The 21,437-nt window shown below is 47.7% G+C and overlaps 2 protein-coding genes across 2 annotated transcripts; one reads left to right on the top strand and one right to left on the bottom strand.

Annotated features, from left to right (window-relative positions):
* Positions 1–820: 820 nt before the first annotated feature.
* On the bottom strand, positions 821–11,439 carry NUDT1 (nudix hydrolase 1; the record flags this gene model as incomplete). The annotated part of the gene is made up of 3 exons (XM_080704701.1): positions 821–993; positions 1,934–2,079; positions 11,288–11,439. The coding sequence occupies 3 exons, from the start codon at positions 11,437–11,439 to the stop codon at positions 821–823; spliced, it is 471 nt and encodes a 156-aa protein (XP_080560827.1).
* A 2,201-nt stretch (positions 11,440–13,640) lies between these two features.
* MRM2 (mitochondrial rRNA methyltransferase 2) lies at positions 13,641–19,802 on the top strand (the record flags this gene model as incomplete). The annotated part of the gene is made up of 3 exons (XM_080703817.1): positions 13,641–13,648; positions 15,896–16,185; positions 19,360–19,802. 3 exons carry the CDS (start codon positions 13,641–13,643, stop codon positions 19,800–19,802), a joined length of 741 nt encoding a protein of 246 aa, XP_080559943.1.
* Positions 19,803–21,437: the final 1,635 nt, after the last annotated feature.

Below are 21,437 nucleotides of genomic sequence, written 5' to 3'. Positions count from 1 at the left end.
TTCTTCCCAGTGGTCCCAGTGGGGAAGAGAATGGCCCATTTTTGTCGGGCAGGGGAAGGGACTAGCTGGTGATGCATTGTGCTTTGACCCTGGCTCTTGACTGTGCTGTATGTAGCATCCTCACTGTGAAAGGGAAAGAATCAAAACAGGGTAGAGAGCCGGGCGTGGTGGCGCACACTTGTAATCCCAGCATTCGGGAGGCTGAGACCGGAGGATCGCGGTTCGTGGACAGCCTCAGCTACTTCGTGAGGCCCTCTGCAACTCAGTGAGACCCTGTTTCAAAATAAAGAATAACAAATAGGGCTGGGGGTGCAGCTTGGAGGTCGAATGCCCCTGGGTTCCATCCCCAGTACCGCAAAAAAAACCCCAAAAACCAGTTGGGGTGAGAGGGCAACATGCCTTCTGGGCACCCGTGGCCTGCAGCACTGGCACCTGAGCTCCTCCACCCATCTCTTCCCTTTTTCCATCTCTGTCTGACATGCGCCTAGTGAAGTCCATTCAAGGATCGAGGGGTGTGGTGGTGCAGCACACCTGTAATCCCAGTACTTGGGAATCTGTGATGGGAGGATCACAGAAACTTAAGTAAGGCCCTCAGCAAGTTAGACTGTTTGAGAATAAAAAACAAATACAATGCTGCTGGGTTCAATCTGTAGTGACACACACAGAAGGTGAAGACCTTTATTTTCCTTTCCATCCAGTCTCCTCCAAACAGAAGAAGTACGCCCTGAGTGCTGGCACTGTGAGCGCAGCTGCGCAGTTGGACCTATAGTTTGTGGCTGCCCAGCAGCCAATCCCCGGTGGTGGCCTGGCAGATCTGGTGCTAGACCTCGTCCACCTCGCGCAGCGAGTAGTCCAGGATGGTATCCTGACCCTGGAACTTGAAGTACCCGTGGAACTTCTTCTTCTGAAGCAGGAGTGGGAACCAGTAGCTGTCATCGGGCCACATGTCACTGAAGGGGATCTGGTCCAGATGGAACCATTGAGGGCGCATTTCTATACCCGGGGGTGAAAGAACACTGGTGTTAATGCAGAGTGTGTCTCTGTCTCTGCCTCTCAGAGGTACTGGCAACTGAACCACGGAGCACTCTCCCTCTCACTACACTCCCAGCTCTTTGTGTGTGTGGTTCTGGGGATTGGATTCAGGGGTGTTCTACTTTTTGAGCTATAATGCAGCCTCCCAAGCTATAATGTTTCTTCTAAAACAGGATCCGAGGCTGGCTATGAACCTGTGATCGTCCTGTCTCAGCATTCTAAGTACTGGGATTACAGGTGTGTGCCCAGCCTGTTAATTTTTTTGTGCGTGTGGTATTGGAAAATGAACCTCGAGGTATTCTACCTCTGAACTGCATCCCCAGCTCTCTCTTAGTTTTATTTTTAAAGTTTTTTTTTTGTTTTTTTTTTGGTGGTACTGGGGTTCCTGGAAGCCCTTCTACCTTAGGGCTACACTTCCAGACCTATTTTATATATTTTTTAATTTGGAAACAGGGTCTCTTAAGTCAGCGCGGCTGGCTTCGAACCTGCGTGATCCTCCTGTCTCTGCTTCCCAAGCGCAGGGATTACAAGCGTGTGCCACCATGCCCAGCAAAGTTTTATTTTTGAAATGGTCTCACTAAGTTGCTGAGGCTGGCAGCAAGCCTACAATCCTGCCTGACTCCCAAGTACTGGGATTACAAGCATGTGCCGCCACACCTGGCCGTTAACGCGGATTTAAACCGATTTTGCATGAGGAATCAAAGAACAATTCTATGTGAGGGACTTGATTTACTTGTATACTTAACCTTCATGACTATTTTTCTCATTTTATGCAGTGGTCCCAGTTTGGAGGCCCAGCCTGCGCCCAGAGCCTCCACATGAAGTAGGTAGGCAGGCTGAGGCCATACTTGCTGGGGCCTGGCTCCCCTCCCAGGCCTTAGAACAGAGCTGGGAAACTCACCATCACTCTCCATGGGAGTCCCCTGAACGCTGTTGGTGTAGAAGACGTGCACATCCATCAGCTCGGGGTTGCCTACAAACTCAAACATGAGGTGGCCCACCCTGTGCAGTGTGTCCACTGTCAGACCGCTCTCCTCCTGCAGCTCCCTGTGGACAGGAGAGGATGTCAGCCAGAGCATGGTGCCTGTGCCCACTGGGCTGAGGGTTGTCATTTGAAAAATTATAGCCAGGTGTGGTGGTGCACGCTTGTAATTCCAGTACTTGGGAGGGTGAGACAGGAGGATCACAGGCTCATGGCTAGCCTCGGCTATTTAGTGAGACCTTATGCAACGTAGGCCCTGTTTCAAAAGAATAAAAAATAGGGCTGAGGGTGTAGCTCAGAGATAGAATGCTCCTGGGTTCCATCCCTAGTAACACATACACACACACACACACGTTTATCATAGACAACCTAGTAGACCCCACAAACCCACCACTCAGAAAGAAGTGTGTGGTGCTGTTTCAGTGATTTTGAGTCTTGCTCTTTTGCAAAGGCTTCAAGATCAGGCAGGGCTACTGTGCATTCTCAAGGAGAGGGGGATATAGAGCACCCTCCCCTCGAGAAGCCCAGGTTACTCAAAGGTTACATATTACTAACAAGAAGAGCTCAACATCTGGGCAGTAGAAAACGCTGTGCTGAGCACCTAGGCTTGCATACCTGTACTATCAACTCTGTGCCTGAGTGCACGTGGTGCTTGCCCCCCTCAGCAGACACTTCCTGAAGAGCTGCTCTGTGCTCGGGACTCTGGGGCACACAAGGCTGCAGCACTCTGCCTGCCCCCCTTTTGGTGGACGTATCTCACTTCCCCACTCCCCTAAAGTTAGTTTCTATAAGTAATATGTCTGTCTAGCTGGGCGTGGTGGCACACCCTTGTAATTTCAGCATTTGGGTGGCTGAGACTGGAGGATCATGGTTCGTGGACAGCCTCAGCTACTTAGTGAGGCCCTCTTCAACTCAGTGAGACCTTGTTTCAAATTAGGGCAGGGGCTATAGCTCAGAGGTTGAATGCCCCTGGGTTCCATTCCCGGACCGGCCAAAAAAAAAAAAAAAAAAAAAAAAGCAGTATGCCCGACTATTTGTAGTTGTAGATAATAAAGTTTTTTTTTTTTTTTTTTTTTTTTTTGTACCAAGGAGTGAACCCAGGGACATTCTACCTCCAAGTTACACCCCCAGCCCTATTTTATTTTTATTTTCAAACAGGGTCTTGCTAGGTTGTTGAGTGTCTCACTACTTGCTGAGGCGGATTTTGAACCTGCGATCCTCTTGTCTCAGCCTCTCAAATACTGGGATTACAGGCATGTGCCAACTTACCTGGCTTTTTTAGTGTTGGTATACAAGTCATATCAGGAAGACAATATATGGTTTCTTTCTGCCTGTGCCAAGTAGTCAGAAAGAGACTTTGTTCATTTGCAAAACACACACGTGTTGTGTTAAATGGTCTTGGCTTGGACTCTTGTAAGGGCTGGAGAGGACGCTCCGCCTGCTTGTTTCATATGCACAGCCCAGATCAGCACATCCACCGAGGTGGTTAATTAAAACTGGACTTGACCTAAAAAAGAAGATTGTGTTTTCACTGGGGGGGTGTGAGCCCTGGCTGCCCAATTAAATGTAATGGAATCCAGGCATGGTGGTGCATGCCAGCAATCCCAGTACTTAGAAGGCGGAGACAAGAGGATCGTAAGTTTGAGGCCAACCTCAGCAACTTAGCAAGATTCTGTTTCACAATTAAAAAAAAAAAAGGGGGGGGGCTAGGGTTGTAGCTCAGTGGTAGAATGCCTCTGGATTCAGTCCTCCGTACCAATACATACAAGTAATGGAAACCCTAAAGGGGGCCTCACCCGCCTTTCTGACAGCAGGCTGGCAGATCTCCCTTTAAAAAGTGTCATCTGTGGATGTAATGTTTTGACTGATTTTGGTTAATCCTCCCCCAGTCTGTGGCAGTGCTTGCAATATCAATAATCTCAGTGACAGCGAAAGCTCCATTTCACAGGCTGGGATAATTAGACAGCCGGAGACGACCCTGTTAGTTTTGCTAAAGAGTCTGGTTGTATCTGTGATTCAGATGGCAGATGGAGAACAGGATGAGCAATGAATTAAACACAAATACAGAGCAGAAAGCATCCTCCGAGGTGGATGGGAGGCGGGGTGGGCGGCCCTGGGGCTTGTACTCCTGGTTCCCTCTACAACTCTGGTCCTGACTTCCCCGCCCTGGGGATGGGCTGTAGGTGCTGGCTAGAAAAATCAGCTCATGTCATCCACCTAAGGTCCAACCCTGAGGCCTGATACACTCATCCTACAAACTCCAGGCCCCAGCGCCTGTCTGCCTGTGACCAGGCAGAGGAGGACAGCCCTAGTGCTGGATAATCGTACTCAACGGCTCCCCCCAGGGCCACATACTGCCCCCTGCAGGGGAATGAGGGGGAGGTGCTCCAAAGGGAACCAAAAGGGCAGCTGTGCTCCAGGGAGAGGAGGCTCCTGGGCACTGAGGTCTCCCGAGGAGCAGCTCCATTCAGGTGTGCATAGGAGGCCTGGGTTGGCACCCAGGTGAGCGAGGCTGCTTGCAGCTGGAGTCCTAGGGTCTGGGACCCCCGTGTGTCAGCCTGTCTGCTTCAGGGCTTTTCGTTCTTGTGCCATAGAAAGACTGGGGAACTCTAGCACTTTGCTGCTCTGAATGCCCCTCTCTTGTGCAGGGCAGGGGCACAAGCATGTGTCAAAGGGTGTCCCTTCCCAAACCACATCCTACTCACTATATCCTGGGCTGGTGCCCAGAGAAAATCTCAGAGCCGACCAGAGGCTCTTAGAAAACTGCGTGGTCCTGAGACAGGAGGATCACACAGGTTCAAAACCAGTCTCAGCTACTTAGTGAGGCTCTCAGCAACTTAGTGAGACCCTGTTTCCAAATAAAGTATAAAAAATAGGTCTGGGAGTACAGCCCAGAGGTAGAAAAGCCCCTGGGTTCCACCCCCAGTACCACACACACACAAAACAAAACAAACTGTGTGGTCAGCTGAATGTAGGTAGCGTAGCCCTGAATCCTGTTATTTGGGAGGGGTACAGGAGGATCACAGCTTGTAGGCCAGTCTCAACACTTAGTGAGATCTTGTTTCATAGTAAAAAAAAAAAAAAAAAAAAGGGCTAGGGGTATAGCTCAGAGGCAGAATGCCCTTGGGTTCAATCCCCAGAACCACAAAAATAAAAATAAAGGAACCTGTGCCAGTATTTGGAATGGCCTAGGAAGATTTGAGAAAGCTCTGATTATTAATATATTTCAAAAATAACTTGTCAAAATGGCGGCAGACCTGGAGAGAGAAAGGCTTGGCTTTGGTCAGGAAGCAGACAGCTTTTGAAACTTAGATTGACTTAGCTACATGTAATTAGCAAGTCAATAGGAGAGGAGAACTAGGCCTTTCTCTATCTAAAGACAGATCTACACGATAAGCCAGCTAAGATGGTAGGAAGGGTCGACCTTCATGAAAGTAGACACCTCACCACACCTTATTGGGGGGAGGTACCTTACAGGGATGGTCACTACATCAGAGACATGCAAACAAGATGAAGGTCATGGGTATAAAAGGCTGAGTCACGTGTAATTCTTTTAGTGTATTCATTTTGAGTCACCCCCCCCATGCCATTTTGGCATGGGGCTGTATTTCTATTTTCTGTGTTTCTATCTTTCTAATAAACTTTATATCTTCAGCAACTGTCCAAGCTATGCATATTTATTCTTAGCTTAGGATAAGAATCCATGGTTTTTCTTCTGTTTGGGGTCGTTTTTGGTTTTTGTTATGGGTTGGGGAAAAGTGTGTCCGGGACCCTCGCGGGGGTTCCTGGGGAACAATTTCCACCACCATATTCTCTCAATCTGTAACAGAACCAGCATGGTGCCAAAATGTCCACAAGGCTCATGGGTCTAAACCCAGTGGGTAAAGCCAGGCGTGGTGGCGTATGCTTGTAATCCCAGTACTTGGGAGGCTGAGACAGGAGGATCACAGGTTTGAGGACAGCCTTAGCAGGTAGTGAGACTCATCAACCTAGTGAGACCTTGTTTTAAAATACAAATAGAATAGGGCTAGGGGTGTAGCTTGGAGGTAGAAAGTCTCTGGCTTCAGTTGCAGTACCACAAAAGAGGAAAAAAAAAAACCTCCTATCAGCCTGGTGGGTAGCACATGGCTCTGCCGAACTTCTGACCTCAGACTAAGGGCGAAGCCTGTCTGCCTTACACAACCTCCGAGTCTGTGAAGCATGGGAACCACGCCTGCACTGTGGCCACAGGACAGTGTTGGTGGGGAGCCATGCCCTTGAGGACGCCAAGGTGTGGAGAAGGGGCTGGGGCCGTGGGGGCAGCTCCCAGGGAGGCCCAGAGTGCAGTGTCGAGCTCTGCTCAGGAGCACTGGGGCGGCCTTCAGCCACACTGGAGCAGACTCACTTAAGGAAGGTGGCCTTTACACAGCCACTGATCACACAGCATCCTGCCACTGTGGTGAGAGCAGGATGAAGGCGTGTGCCTGTGGGCTCGGGGCTGCCCTGTCTCTGTCTCAGACTCCACAGGGCCGGCCAGCAGCTGGTCGGCCCTGTGGAGTCTGTGTGTCCATCTGCCCTCCCATCTAGTGCCTAGGGAAGGCCTGCCCTGTGCAGGTGCCCCAAGTAGGGGAAATGAAGCAGACCTGCCTTCATGCCATATAATCTTTCACCTGAGACAAAGGTGGAGCCGTGCAGGGGCAGCATGGTCTTTCAAGTAAGCCATGTCGTGCCAACCAGATAGCTTACGAGGAAAAGCTCAATATCGATCCCCATCCCCTGTCTTACTGTTCATAAAAAGCTCAACTCCATATGGGTGATATATATATATATATATATATATATATATATTTTTTTTTTTTTTTTTTTTTTTTTCTTTTGGTGGCACTGGGGTTCCTGGAAGCCCTTCTACCTCCGGGCTACACTCCCAGACCTATTTTTTAATATATTTTTAAAATTGGAAACAGGGTCTCTTAAGCCAGAGTGGCTGGCTTCGAACCTGCGCGATCCTCCTGTCTCCACCTCCCAAGCGTGGGGATTACAAGCGTGCGCCACTCCGCCCGGCATATATATATATATATATACATATATATTTTAATTTTTTTATTGATGCATTATTCCATATAAGTCATAGATCTACTTTTTTTGTACTGGGGATGGAACTCAGGCATTCTATCTCCAAGCTATACCCCCAGCCCTATCTTTTCTTCTTTATTTTGCAACAGGGTCTCATTAAGTTGTAAAGAGCCTCACTAAGTAGTAGCTGAAGCTGTCCTTGAACCTTGATCCTCCTGTCTCAGCCTCCCAAATGCTGGGATTACAAGTGTAAGTCACCACGCCCAGCTATAGATCTACATTTCTAAAACTTTTTTTTTAGGCTTGAGCAGTTTTTATTATTACAAAAGTAGAAAGAAGGGACAGAAAGTGCAAAGCGCTGCATTAGAGAGATAAAATGCAGTGGAGTGCCTTAAAGGTAAGACTCCATTTCAAAAACTTTTAGGAGAAAACTTAGAAGAATATCTTCTTAAGCTCGGGATTGGCTAATCACTTCAAAGAATGCCAAAAATTCTAACCATAAAGAAAAAAGGTTTATGTGGGTTGCATTAAAAAGATATAAAGTGCAGCTGGGTGTGGTGGCACATGCCTTTAATCCCAGTACTTGGGGGGGGGGCTGAGACAGGAGGATTACAGGTTTGAGGGCAGCCTTAGCAAGTAGTTAAGACTCTCAGCAACCTACCACAATCCTGTTTCGAAACAAAAGACAAACAAAAAAAGACTAGGGGTGCAGCAGAGATAGAATGCCCCAGGGTTCAATCTCTCATACCACCACCACTCAAACAAAAGAGAGAGGAAGAGAGAAAGAGAACGTTTAACTTAAATTAAGCTAGGTGTGGTAAAAAAACATAACTGTAATCCCAGTATTTGGGAGGCCAAGATAGGAGGATTGCAGGTTCAAGAGCAGCCTCAGCAATGTAGTGAGACTCTCAGAAGGTTACTGAGAGTCTCAGTAATTTCAGTAACTCTCAGTAATCTGCTGAGACCCTGTTTCAAAAACAAGTAACAAAAAAGGGCTTGGAGCTGGGTATGGTGGCGCGCGCTTGTAATCCCAGCGCTAGGGAGCGGAGACAGGCGGACCGCACAGGTTCGAAGCCAGCCTCAGCAACTTAGTGAGACCCTGTTTCCAAATGAAAAATAAAAAATAGGTCTGGGAGTATAGCCTGAGATAGAAAGTCTCTGGGTTCCATCCTCAGTACCACCAAAAAAAAAAAAAAAAAAAAAGGAAAGAAAGAAAAAAGTGCTTGGGGTATAGTTTGGAAGTAGAATGCCCCTGGATTCAATCCCCACTACTACAAAAAGTAAACAAGTAAAGCTATTAAAAGGCTTGGTGGTGCATGCTTGTAATCCCAGTACTTGGGAGGCTGAGACAGGAGAATTGCAGGTTCACTGCCAGCCTCAGCTTCAGCTACTTGGGCCCACCGCAAGTTAGTGAGACCCTGTTTCAACATAAAAAAATAAAAAATGGGGCTGTAGGTGTAGCTCGGAGGTAGAATGCTTCTGGGTTCAATCTCCAGTACCACAAAAGGAAAAAGAAAAAGCAAGCTACAAATGACATCTAAAGTGTGTAATAGTAACTACATATCAGTAAGAAAAATGCAACCTCATTAAAGGACAAAAAGCCTGTGGACATTTTGCAGGGGATAATGTGCAGGAGGCCACAGGCACTCAGAAAGCGCTCAGTTTCATCACTCATTAATTAGGGCAAGCAAACTAAAACCATGAGATGTCCCACCCACCAGCATGGCTGAAAGGAAGGAGACGAATCAGTGTTGCTGAGGATTTGAGGAAGCAGAATCCAACCCCCCCTGGTGGGAGTTTATGTCAGTGCAACGACTTTGAGAAACCCTTGGCACTACTGCAGCCTGACTACTCACCAGGAGAGCCACACTCCAGCCCGCAAGGACAGGGACTGCGTGTCCATGGCAGCGCTCACTCCCCGCACTAGGCTCCCTCCTGGAAACACCCCGGCTGTCCAGAGCAGAGCGGGCGGGCAGCCGCAGGCCGGATGCTGCCTCTCATCAGACAAGTCTTTCCTTCCCATCTGTGTCATCTTGGCACAGGCCAGGCTGCACACTGCAACCTGCCAAAGTGTATCAGTTTGGTAGTAACCCTGGGTCCCCAACCTGTGTGTGGATGTTTTATGTAGGACTCTAAAATGAGGGCTGTGACCCTGCTATGCACTGCGAAATCAACCTGGCGATTTATTTATTTATTTATTAATGTTTTGAAGATTTAAAGAAGTTTATTAGAAAGATAGAAATACAGAAAATAGAAATACAGCTCCATACCAGACTGGCATGGAGGGGATGACTCATTCGAGTATACCCAACCTGGTGATTAAAAAACAAAAACAAAAACAAAAGAGAGGCCGGGCGTGGTGGTGCAGGCTTGTAATCCCAGCATTCTGGAGGCAGAGACTGGAGGATTGGGATTTTAGGACAGCCTCAGCTACTTAGCGAGGCCCTTTGCAACTCAGTGAGACCCTGCTTCAAAAAATAAAAAAGAGGCGGGCGTGGTGGTGCACGCTGTAATCCCCCGCGCTTGGGAGGCAGAGACAGGAGGATTGCGCAGGTTCGAAGCCAGCCTCACCTGGCTTAAGAGACCCTGTTTCCAAATAAAAATATAAAATAGGGCTGGGAGTGTAGCCCGGAGTTAGAATGGTTCCATCCCAGTACCACCAAAATAAATAAATAAATAAAAATAAATAAAGACTAAAAAAATAGGACCAGGGTTGTAGCTTGGAGATAGAATACCCCTGGGTTCCATTCCTAGTACACCACACACACATACACACACACATACACACACACACACACACACACACAAAAAGAGGAGATAAATCACATCTCCATGAAGTGAGGTTGTCATTACTTTAGCTGGAGATGTTCACCTGCGTGTGTGTGCTCTACTGGAGTGGAAGACATTTCTTATTGTGGGCTGACATAAACTGAAAGCTGGGCTGCTGCATCCCAGATTCCTTCCCCACCAGGATCAAGCTTTTGTTTTCCTCTCCAGTGCCTTTAAGTGTGCCAACTTGTTTCAGAATAAGACCAACAATGACATGAGTTAAAGTTTGTGTGTAGAAGTTCCCAAACTTATATCATGTACAGTCTTTTTCAGAAAAAAGAATTATCCAGTGCCCTCCTGGTTATCTACCTTCTTGTGTGTATGTGTGTGTTGCTGGGGATTAAACCCAGGGCATTTTTATATCCCTGTTTAATTATTTTTATTTGGAAACAGGGTCTCACTAAGTTGCTGAGGCTGGCTTCAAACCTGTGATCCTCTGTCTCAGCCTCCCAAGTACTGGGATTACAAGTGTGTACCACCGTACCCAGCCAATATCTACCTTCTTTAAGGGGGAAAAAAAAAATATATATATATATATATATGCAGTGACAAATTTGTGTTCATTTTGTGTGTGTGTGTGTGTGTGTGTGTGTGTGTGTGTGTGTGGTACTGGAGGTGGAACCCAGGGGCATTCTACCTCTGAGCTACACCCCCAGCCCTATTTTTATTCTTTATTTTTGAACCGGGGTCTCACCGAGTTACAAAGGACCTCACTAAGTAGCTGAGGCTGGCTGCGAACCGCGATCCTCCTGTCTCAGCCTCCTGAATGATGGGATTACAAGCGTGCGCCACTACACCCGATTCAAATTTGTGTTCTTTTATGTATCTGTATTTCTTTTTAGCATCTCCTGGGGGGGCGGTGTCACCCAGTTTGGGAACCTATAGTGGAGGGCTTTATGATACTTGCACTGTTCACATCACTTATCCTCACCAGCTTTAGAGGAACAGGAGAGGACACAGCAGTTGACACCTGCAAGCTGCTCAACCTCTCCGGGCTTCAGTACCCTCCCATGGGAAGCTGGCTGGAGGACTAAGTGAGCAGAAGGTTTCAGATGAAAGCTAACCCTGTAGCCGTGCACAAGGAAGTCAGGATTGGTCAACTTAAGCCCAAATATACAGTGGCATGCCAAACACATCCTAACGGAGCCATGGCCGCATGGGAACAGCTTATATGTTCAGTACTCACGCGCGTCAGGCAGATCTAAGTCCTCTACATCGTAGTAGTCTCTCACCATCTCCACAACACTCCTAATACCACTGTTATCATTCTCCTCTTACAGATAAAGAAACAGAGGCTGAAGGGTTAAGTACCTGGTTTGGGTCGCAGATCCCAATGGTAAAACCAGGGGCATGACTCTTTAGCCCCAGTCCTCAGCCCTGCCCCTTCCTCACCTCTTGGCCCCATCCTCGATGGTCTCTCCTTCTTGTACTTTGCCCCCGAAGCCATTCCAGCGACCAGCGCCGAAGCCTCTCTTCTTCATGCCCAGGAGAACGCGCTGCGGCTGCAGCACCAGCACCAAGGTATAGAGCCTGGAGGCACCCATGGTTCCGCTGGGGTCTGGGAGGAAGACGAGAGGACGGGTGTGCGTGAGCCATGCGTGCTGCAGCGGCCGGGTAGAAAGGAAATGTGCTCTGGGAAGCAGGAGGGCAAACCTGGGGACAGTTTCCCAGGTCTGGGATGTGAATTGTTCGGTGGCAGGTGTAAATCTGCCTTTGAACAGAGGATTATTTGGGGACAGAAACGGGCCTGGCCCTCAGAACCCAGAGGCCTCAGCGCCAGGCCCTTTGCTGACCAGCGCTGATCTATCAGGTCAGAGAAGGACCCCATCTTCCTTAGCACTCTCAGAGGACATTCCCAAGGGAGGCTCTTCTTACTCTTGCATCTAACCTAGGAACCACAAGACTGTATGCATAGGAGGGGAGATGGTCCTAATGCCCACCTGGCACCAGTGGATAACCATGCAGCTATCCAATGGCCCTCATGCCACGCTTTAGCCTTGGCCTCTTCATTAGCAGTGGCTCCTTCCAGCCTACTGAAACCTGACCTCAGGCTCTCTACAGAAGCAAGCCTTTGAGTCCTAGGAGATGCTTAGCTCTGGAGAGGGACAGGTCCTACAGTGGCCTCACGGGGCTTCCCTCCTGTGACAGGACTTTGTAACCCATTTACTCTGCTCTTATTGTTACTGCAGTGGGACCTGGCACTGAGAGGACACTGCAAGTCACAAGGGCCCCTCCATCCCAACAGGTGTTTGTGAGCCTGAGAAAGATCTAAGGGGGGGGGGGTGCCTTTGTCAGGGGCCCTATTGGAGAAAGGACCTGGAAAAATTCTGTAGGAGTCAAACCAAGCTTCCTATTGCTCTGTCCCTGTCCTGGCCTGGGACCACACCTGGCCACAGCAAGATTCAGAATCAAGGATCCTCCTAGGAAGTCATGGTGTCTGAGAAAAGGGACCTGAGGCTGGATCCTGGTGGTGGGGCTGGCCAAGCAGGGGAAATGGGTTTGTGGCTGGGCTTCCCATGAAGCCTGTGTCTTCTGTCCTGACACTGACCTTGTTGAGCCCAGGGGCTGGTTTCCAAAGTAACTGTGATGATGAGCAGTAATCATGTATTAAACACTGACTGTAGACATCCATTTTTCTGTATCTCTGGGAGATTGGTTCTAATCTCAAATCAGAAGAAGGTCATAACCCTTAAGTAAAATGGCTTATTAGCATGTAACTACACATACCCTTCAGTATTCCCCCCCCCCCTTTTTGGCATTGGGGATTGAACCCAGAGGCATTCAATCTCTGAGTTACACTCCCAGCCCTTTTAATTTTTTAAAATTTGAAACAGGTTGTCATTAAGTTGCTGAGGGCCTTCCTAAATTGCTGAGGCTGGCCTAGAACCAGCAGTCCTCCAGTCTCAGCTTCCCAATACTGGGAGTACACACATGTGCCACCATGCTCGGCTCTGGTATACTTTAAATCATTTCTAGATGACTTGTAATACCTAATATACAATGAAAATACCACTTACATCATTGCTATGTTGTATTATTTAGGGAATAAGAAAAAAGTCTGCATATTGAGTACGGATACAATTATTTTTTCTGATTTTTTTTTTTTTTTTTTTTTTTTTTGCGGGTCTGGGGATGGAACCCAGGGGCATTTGACCTCCGAGCTACACCCTCTGCCCTATTTTTTATTCTTTATTTTGAAACCGGGTCTCACTGAGTTGCAGAGGGCCTCACTAAGTAGCTGAGGCTGTCCGCGAACCGCGATCCTCCAGGTCTCAGCCTCCCGAATGCTGGGATTACAAGCGTGCGCCACCACGCCCGGCTTTTTTCTGATTATTTTCGATCGGCTGGTTGAATCGCCAGATGCTGAACCCAAGGACGCGAGGCCAATTACAGTTATTCTCACGTTATCCCACTAACAGACCCAACAACTACACCAGTCAAGATCTGCTCTCTCCATTTCAGAGGAGAGAAAGCTGAAGCTCCCCTCTCCCTCGGTCTCTCCCTAACTCCCTTGGTCTCCCCGCTTCTCCTCGGCCCCCCCCGGTCTCTCCCCGGCTCCCGGCTCCCCTGGTCATTCAGCTACTGGGTCCTACCAGGGTCCCTCTAGTCTCCCGGCTCTCGCGGAGGTCTCGAGTTCCCGCCTGCGGTCCATACCCACGCGCCGCTTCCGGGCCATAGTGGGCGGGCACTGTACCGGAAGTGTGGCGGGACTTCCGGCGGCGCGCCGAGGACGCTGTGGGCACCAATGGCCGGGTGAGCAAGGGCTGTACTTATTCTGTACCTATGGGGGGCACTTGTTGCATGCATGCCGGGAGGGAGGAGTGGTTGGAGCCCCCACTTTTCTCGGACCCGCCTCGGGCTTGGCATTCAGGCTGAGAGGCCGAGCCGTGGCCGGGGGACTCAGCCCCCGCCTGGGCTCCCCTAAGCCTCGGCGGGGTCTGCGGTGCCTCCCTGTAGCGAGGCAGGCGGGGCGCTGCAGGTTGAGACCTGGAGAAGGGCAGGGGGAGGCTGGGAGAGAGCGGGGACCCCAGGGCGCGGTGTCAGCCCTCTTTGGTGTTGAAGGGGCTGTGACCTTAGAGCCCTGGGGATAAATGAGGACTTTTTTTTTTCCATTAGAGAAATGGATGTAGAACTTTTTTGTAAGACTGTCTTCAGAGTTCAGAGAGGAGAGCTGTATCTATATAGCTCCTGGCACGCCCAGCTACTGTAGGCTGTCATGAACTGTTTAGAAGTGTACTTGGACGAAAGAACCTTGGAAATTGTCCCTCAGCCATCTACACATGCTGAAGATATGTGTCAGGCCAGGCCATGTACTGGAGACCTGTAGCGAGAGGTGGCCGATGCAGGGATCTGTCCTCCTGGGGTTTTCAGGGAGTTTCTTAGAGCATAATGAAAATTTGTGCCAGACAAGAAAAGTATATTTCTTTTCTTTGTTTTATCGTACTGTTAACCGGTACTGGGGAAGATAACAAAGTAACTCTCACTGATGTGTGTTTTTCTTCTGGAGAAACCTGGGTGGGATGGGGATTGGAAGAGCACTTTCCTGCTAAAGGGCAGACTTGTCTGCAGTGCCGGTGGCTGTGGTTGCTGTGATGAAGCTCTACAGACCAGGTGGCTTAAGCATAGACATTTACTGCTAAAATTTAAAGTCTGAGATCAAGGTGTGGGCAGGGCTGGCTCCTCCTGTGGCCTCTCTGTGGCTTGTGGATGCCGCCTTCTCCCTGTGAAGACATGAAGACATGTGTTTATCTCTCTATATATGTCTGTCCTATTCTTCTTTACTTATAATGACACCAGTCATATTGGGTGCGGGCTCATCCCAGTTATCTCATTTTATCATAATCATTTTAAAATTTTTATTTATTTATTTTGTTTGCGGGTCTGGGGATGGAACCCAAGGGCATTCGACCTCTGAGCCACACCCCCTGCCCTAATTTTTTTTTTATTATTTTGAAACCGGGTCTCACTGAGTTGCAGAGGGCCTCACTAAGTAGTTGAGGCTGTCCACGAACCGCTATCCTCCTGTCTCAGCCTCCCGAATGCTGGGATTACAAGCGTGTGCCACTACGCTCGGCTCATAATAATTCTTTTAAAGACTCTGTGTCAAGTCAGGTGTCTTGGCGCGCTCTTGAAATGTCAGTACTTGGGAGGCTGAGACAGGAAGATCTCAAGTTTGAGGCCAATCCCTGCAACTTAGTGAGACCCTCCTCAACTCAGTGATACCCTCTTTCAAAAGATAAATAGGGCTAGAGTATATCTGGGAAGTAGAATGCCCCTGGGTTCAATCTCCAGTACTAAAACAAAACCAACCAACCAACCAACCATCAACAACAAACAACAACCAACAACAACAACAAACCCTGTTTGTGTGTGTGTGCTTTACTGAGGATAGAACCCAGGAGCTTTTCTACCTCCAGGCTATACTCTCATACTCATTTTTTATACTTTATTGCAGAGAGCCTCACTAAGTAGCTGAGGCTTCGAACCTGTGTGATCCTCCTGTCTCAGCCTCCCAAGTGCAGGGATTACAAGCGTGCATCACCACCCGGCACAAACCCTGTTTTTATTTTTATTTTTATTTTTAATTTTTGGTGGTACTGGGGTTCCTGGAAGCCCTTCTACCTCTGGGCTATACTCCCAGACCTATTTTTTATGTTTTTTTTATTTGGAAACAGGGTCCCTTAAGCCAGCAAGGCTGGCTCTGAACCTGCGTGATCCTCCTGTCTCTGCCTCCCAAGCGCGGGGATTACAAGCGTGCGCCACCACGCCCGGCACACAAACCCTGTTTTTAACTATAGATGTTTTTTGAGGTCCTGGTAAACATGAATTTGGGGGGATGGAATTCAGCCTGTGAGGCTTCTCTCTGGCTGCCAGCCTTGACCTCTCCTCTGGGGCCTTTCTGGTATCTCTAAAAATGAGTGTGCAAACCAAGGGGGCCTCCTTGCTTTTCACCTGCTGATCATGGGGTGGCCACCTGCTTGCTCCTTTTCCCCTCCCTAGGTCCTTGAAGCTGGTGTGCACTGCCCTCCAGCGCCAGTGGTTCCACACTGCAGGATGTCACTTTAAGGGCCGGACAGGTGCTGAGCACCTGTGGCTGACACGGCATTTGAAGGACCCATTTGTGAAGGCTGCAAAGATGGAGAACTATCGCTGCCGGAGCGCATTCAAGCTTCTGGAGATGAATGAGAGACATCAGATCCTGAGGCCTGGCCTGCGGGTGTTGGACTGTGGGGCAGCTCCTGGGGCCTGGAGTCAGGTGGCCGTGCAGAGTGTCAATGCCAGAGGCACAGGTGGGGTCTCCATACGACTGTCTGCATTTTATTTTATTTTATTTTTATTGATCAATTAAAATATATTGATTTTTTTATTTTTTATTTTTATTTTTAATTTTTCTTGGTGCATTATTTTCATACATCATATTGGGGTAAAAAGCTTGTGTGTACAGACATGCACACATCACTGATTTAACCCCTACCTAATTCCCACCCCATTCCCTCCCCCGTCCCTCCCTCCCTTGCTCGGCTTAGTGGTTGACTTCGATATGTTTAAGTACATTGTGTGTTTTAGAGATTTTTCCTCTTCCCCCCTGCATTTTATTTTTTAGTGGTACTAGAGATTAAACCCAGGGACACTCTACCTCAGCTATACCACCAGCCCTATTTTATTTTGAAACAGGGTCTTGGTAAGTTGCCGAGGGCTTCGAACCTGTGACCCTCCTCTCTCAAGTCCTGGGGTTACAGGTGTGTGCTGCTGTGCTGTGTCTGTGCTTTCTGGTCACCAGGAATCAGAGGGGTGAAAGTGAGTTTACCTTTGCTGAAGACACAGCAGTTGAACCACTTTTCTTTTTTTTTTTTTTTTTCTTGCTGCTGGGGGTTGAACCTAGGGGCATTTCAACTCCCAGCTACACCACTGGACCCCCACTTTTTTTTTTTTGCAGTACTGGGGATGGAACTCAGGGGCATTCTACCTCTGAGCTACAGCCCTGGTCCTATTTTTTATTTTTTATTTTGAAACAGGGTCTTGCTGAGTTGTAAAGGGTCCCACTAAGAAGCTAGTAGCTGAGGCTGTCCTTGAACTGCAGTCCTCCTGTCTCAGCCTCCCAAGTGCTGGGATTACAAGTGTGTGCACACCTGGTTACCACTGGCCCTTTTTGATTTTGTTTTGTTTTGTTTTTGAAACAGGGTCTTGCTAGGTTACTGAGAGTCTCACTAAGTTGCTGAGGCTGTCCTCAAACTTGCTATCCTCCTGTCTCAGGCTCCCAAGTACTGTGATTATAAGTGTGTGCCACCATATATGGCTTAGTTGAGCCTCTTTCTGAAGGCACATACTTCTGAGTTGATTGTTTAATAGTAATAATGATAAAATAGGACACTGAGTTTCAAAATAAAAGAAAAAGCAGAGGAGTATAGTGAAAATCATCTCAAATCACACCACCTAGATATAATACTAATGTGTTGCTGTACATCCTTTCAGAGTTCATTTTGGCATATGAGAATATATATATATATATATATATATATATATATATATATATATATATATATTGTCCCTCAAATTGGGCAAGGTGTCAGGGTTTGTTTTTTTTTGGCACTGGAGATTAAATTCAGGAGCATTGATTAAATTCAGGAGCATTCTATCTACGAGCTACAACTCTAGCCCTTTATTTATTATTTTTGTGTGTGGTTCTGGGGATTAAACTCAGGGGCATTCTAACTCTGAGCTACATGCCCCACCCAGCATTATTTTGTTTATTTTATTTTGAAACAGGGTCTCACTATGTTATGGAGGGCCTCACTAAGTTGCTGAGGTTTGCCATGAATCCTCCTGTTTCAGCCTCCTTAGTACTAGTATTACAAGCGTGCACCACCACACCTGTCTTGCCTCAGCCCTTTTTATTTTTATTTTAAAACAGGGTCTCACTAAATTGCTGAGGGCCTTGCTAAGTTGCTGAGGCTGGCCTTGAAGCTGTGATCCTCCTGTCTTGGCCTCCCAAGTACTGGAATTACAGGTGTGTGTTACTATGCCTGGCTAAGGTGTCAGTTTTTGCACCTCATTTTGTATCTGTCTGTTTTACCTACTTATTGGCTTGTTGGTTTGATATAGAAAAGAATTGGATTAAGCTGGAAAATGGTGCTTTATGTACTAATGACTAATTTTTTGTTTTGGCTCATCAAAAAGACTACTAAGGCTAGGCCCATTGGTGTACACCTATAAGCCCAGATACTTAGGAGGCTGAGGCAGGAGGGTTGCAAGTTCAAGGCCAGTCTGGGGAACCTATCCAGACACTGTGTCAAAATAATAAAAAGGGCTGGGCATGGTGGTGCACGCTTTTCATCCCAGCATTTGGGAGGCTGAGACAGGAGGATCACGGTTCTTGGACAGCCTCAGCTACTTAGTGAGGCCCTTTGCAACTCAGTAAGATCCTGTTGCAAAATAAAGAATAAAAAATACAGGTAGGGTGCTGGGCGTGGTGGTGCACGCTTGTAATCCCCACGCTTGGGAGGCAGAGACAGGAGGATCGTGCAGGTTTGAAGCCACCTGCGCTGGCTTAAGAGACCCTGTTTCCATATTTAAAAAAATAGGTCTGGGAGTATAGTCTGGAGATAGAAGGGTTTCCAGGAACCCAAGTACCACCAAAAAAAAAAAAATAAATAAAAAATACACACACACACACACACACACACACACACACACACAGCTAGGATGTTGCTTAGAAGTACAACACCTTTGGGTTCCATCCCCAGTACTGCAAATAATAAAAATAATAATGATGAGGAGGAGGATAAGCCGGATGTGGTAGCACGCACTTGTAATCCAGTAATTGGGAGGCGGAGACAGTAGGATCTGGGTTTGTGGACAGCCTCAGCTACTTAGTGAGGCCCTTTGCAATTCAGTGAGACCCTGTTTCAAAATAAAGAATAAAAAATAGGGCTGTGGCAGACATTGGAGGTAGAATGCTCCTGAGTTCCAACCCTAGTACTGCCAAAAAAATTTGATAATAATAGTAATAATTAATAATAATAATAATAATAATAATAAAGGGGTGGTGGTATGGCTCAGTGGTAGAGTACCTCTGGGTTCAATCCCCACTACCACACACAAAAAAAGCAAAAAGAAAAGCACTAAAGAGAATCCTTCCACAGAGAGCAAGGAGTCCCAGGAAGTGCCATAGCAAGATGGGCGGAGGAATGTTCCAGCTGTGGCCACAGCTCTGCCTGTCCCGAGGATGCCTGGGATAGCCACTTCCTCTCTGGCCTTAGTTTCCTCACCTGCCAAGTGAAGAGTCACCCCTCTCCCACCACGTATTTTCATAGGATGCTTAGACAGTGGGACAAGGCCTCATGTCCACGTATTTATATTTGCACTTTAGTTCATTTCCTCAGTCCCGATGTTCAGGTTTTGTGGCATCTATTTCTGTGGAATGATTCAAGTTATAAATAACACATCCACTGTTTCTTTCATAGATCCACGCTCTCCTGTTGGCTTTGTGCTTGGAGTAGATCTTCTTCACATAACACCCTTGGAAGGAGCAACTTTTCTGTGCCCCGCTGATGTGACTGACCCAAGCACTGTCCAGAGAATCCTAGAACTGCTTCCTGGCGGGAGGGCAGATGTGATTCTGAGCGACATGGCCCCAAATGCCACGGGGATCCGGAACCTGGATCACGACAAGCTCATCAGCCTCTGCCTGTCCCTTCTGGGCATGGTTTCCGACATCCTGCACCCTGGGGGCACGCTGCTCTGTAAAACCTGGGCTGGAAGTCAAAGCCAGGGGTTCCAGAAGAGACTGTCTCGGGAATTCCAGAACACGAGGACTATAAAACCTGAGGCCAGCAGGAAGGAATCGTCAGAGGTGTACCTCTTGGCCACACAGTTTCACAGTAGGAAGGGCCCTGGGACTCGGTGAGAGGCCCTCCTGCAGTGCTCCCGTGGCACTGCGCCCTTGAACCCTGAACAAGGCACGACTGCTTTCCTGAGAAGTGGCAGGGAGCCGAGCTGTGATCGGGAGATGAGCAGGATCCTGGGGCCTCCTTGTTTTTTGAAACTATATTTAGTTGCCATGAAAAATGACTACAACTAGCCTTTTATATCATGATATTTTAGAGAATGTTATCAGGAGAAAGATGGGGAGATTGAAAGATGTATAGTAACAGACAGACATGTATAGTAACATGATAGAAGATCTATGTAGAAAAAGAGAAGGGAATAAAAAGTAAAATAAAAATTTTATTTATTTATATGCTATCATGCCTGGCATAGCCTTTTAATTTAATTAATTAATTAATTAATTAATTTTTTTTGGTGGTACTGGAGTTCCTGGAAGCCCGTCTATCTCCGGGCTACACTCCCAGACCTATTTTATTTTTGGAAACAGGGTCTCCTAAACCAGCGCGGCTGGCTTCGAACCTGCGCGATCCTCCTGTCTCTGCCTCCCAAGCGCGGGGATTACAAGCGTGCGCCACCACACCCGGCTTTAATTTAATTTAATTTTTTTTGTGTGTGGTACTGGGGGTTGAGCCCAGGGGCATTCTACCTTCGATCTGTCCCCCCCCCCCGCCCCAGGCCTATTTTTATTCTTTATTTTGAAACAGGGTCTCACTAAGTTGCAGAGGGCCCACTAAGTAGCTGAAGCTGTTTGTGAACCCACGACCCTCTTGTCTCAGGCTCCCAAGTACTGGGATTATAAGCATTTGCCACCTTTTTGGTGGTACTGGGGGTGGAACCCAGCGGCTTTCCTACCTCTGGGCTATACTCCCAGACCTATTTTATATTTTACTTGGAAATAGGGTCTCGCTAAGTTGCTGAGAGCCTCACTAAGTAGCTGAGGCTGGCTTCGAACCCGTACGATCCTATCTCGGCCTCCCAAGTGCTGGAATTATAAGCATGTGCCACCATGCCCGGCTTTAAAGGAAACTTTTAAAGGATGAGCGTGAGAAGGTATATGAGGGTGGCTTTGGTCCAGCTATCACCAGGCAGTCTGCCATTTCCCAGATCCTCGACTTAGTCTCCATTTTCTGATCAGCAGGTGACATTGAGAAGTACCCAGTTATAGATTCTCAAGGTCTTATCTCTCACTGATTTGGTAGGGGATAGTGATAGTACCTATTAAGTAAGTGAATTTTTGGTTAACTTTAGGATTTACAGATTTCTCAGGAATTTGAGAGCAATAGGCTTGGGCGAGAGAGTAGCTTAGGGAGAGACAGGCCTGGAAAAGTATATGGAGCTTCTGAATAAGACCTTATTTCTGCCAGACATGGTGCCACACAACTGTAATCCCAGTACCTGGGAGGCTGAGACAGGAGGATTGCAGGTTGGAAGTCAGCCTCAGCAATTTAGTGATTCCAAAGAGAAAAATAGGGCTGGAGGTGTAGCTCAGGGGTAGAATGCCCCTGGATTCAGTCCCCAGTATTAAAAAAAACAAACAAACAAAAAAAAAGGAAATGAAAAAACGAAGGGCTATGCCTTAGTTCTGAAACATGACTGTAGTCAGCTCAAATTCTTCTTTGGATGTACACTGCTTGGTTTCCTCAATAAATAAATC

The sequence above is a fragment of the Muscardinus avellanarius genome, assembly GCF_963383645.1.
Source record: "Muscardinus avellanarius genome assembly, chromosome: 10".
NCBI classification, from domain to species: Eukaryota; Metazoa; Chordata; class Mammalia; order Rodentia; family Gliridae; genus Muscardinus; species Muscardinus avellanarius.
This window is presented reverse-complemented; position numbering and strand designations above follow the sequence as displayed.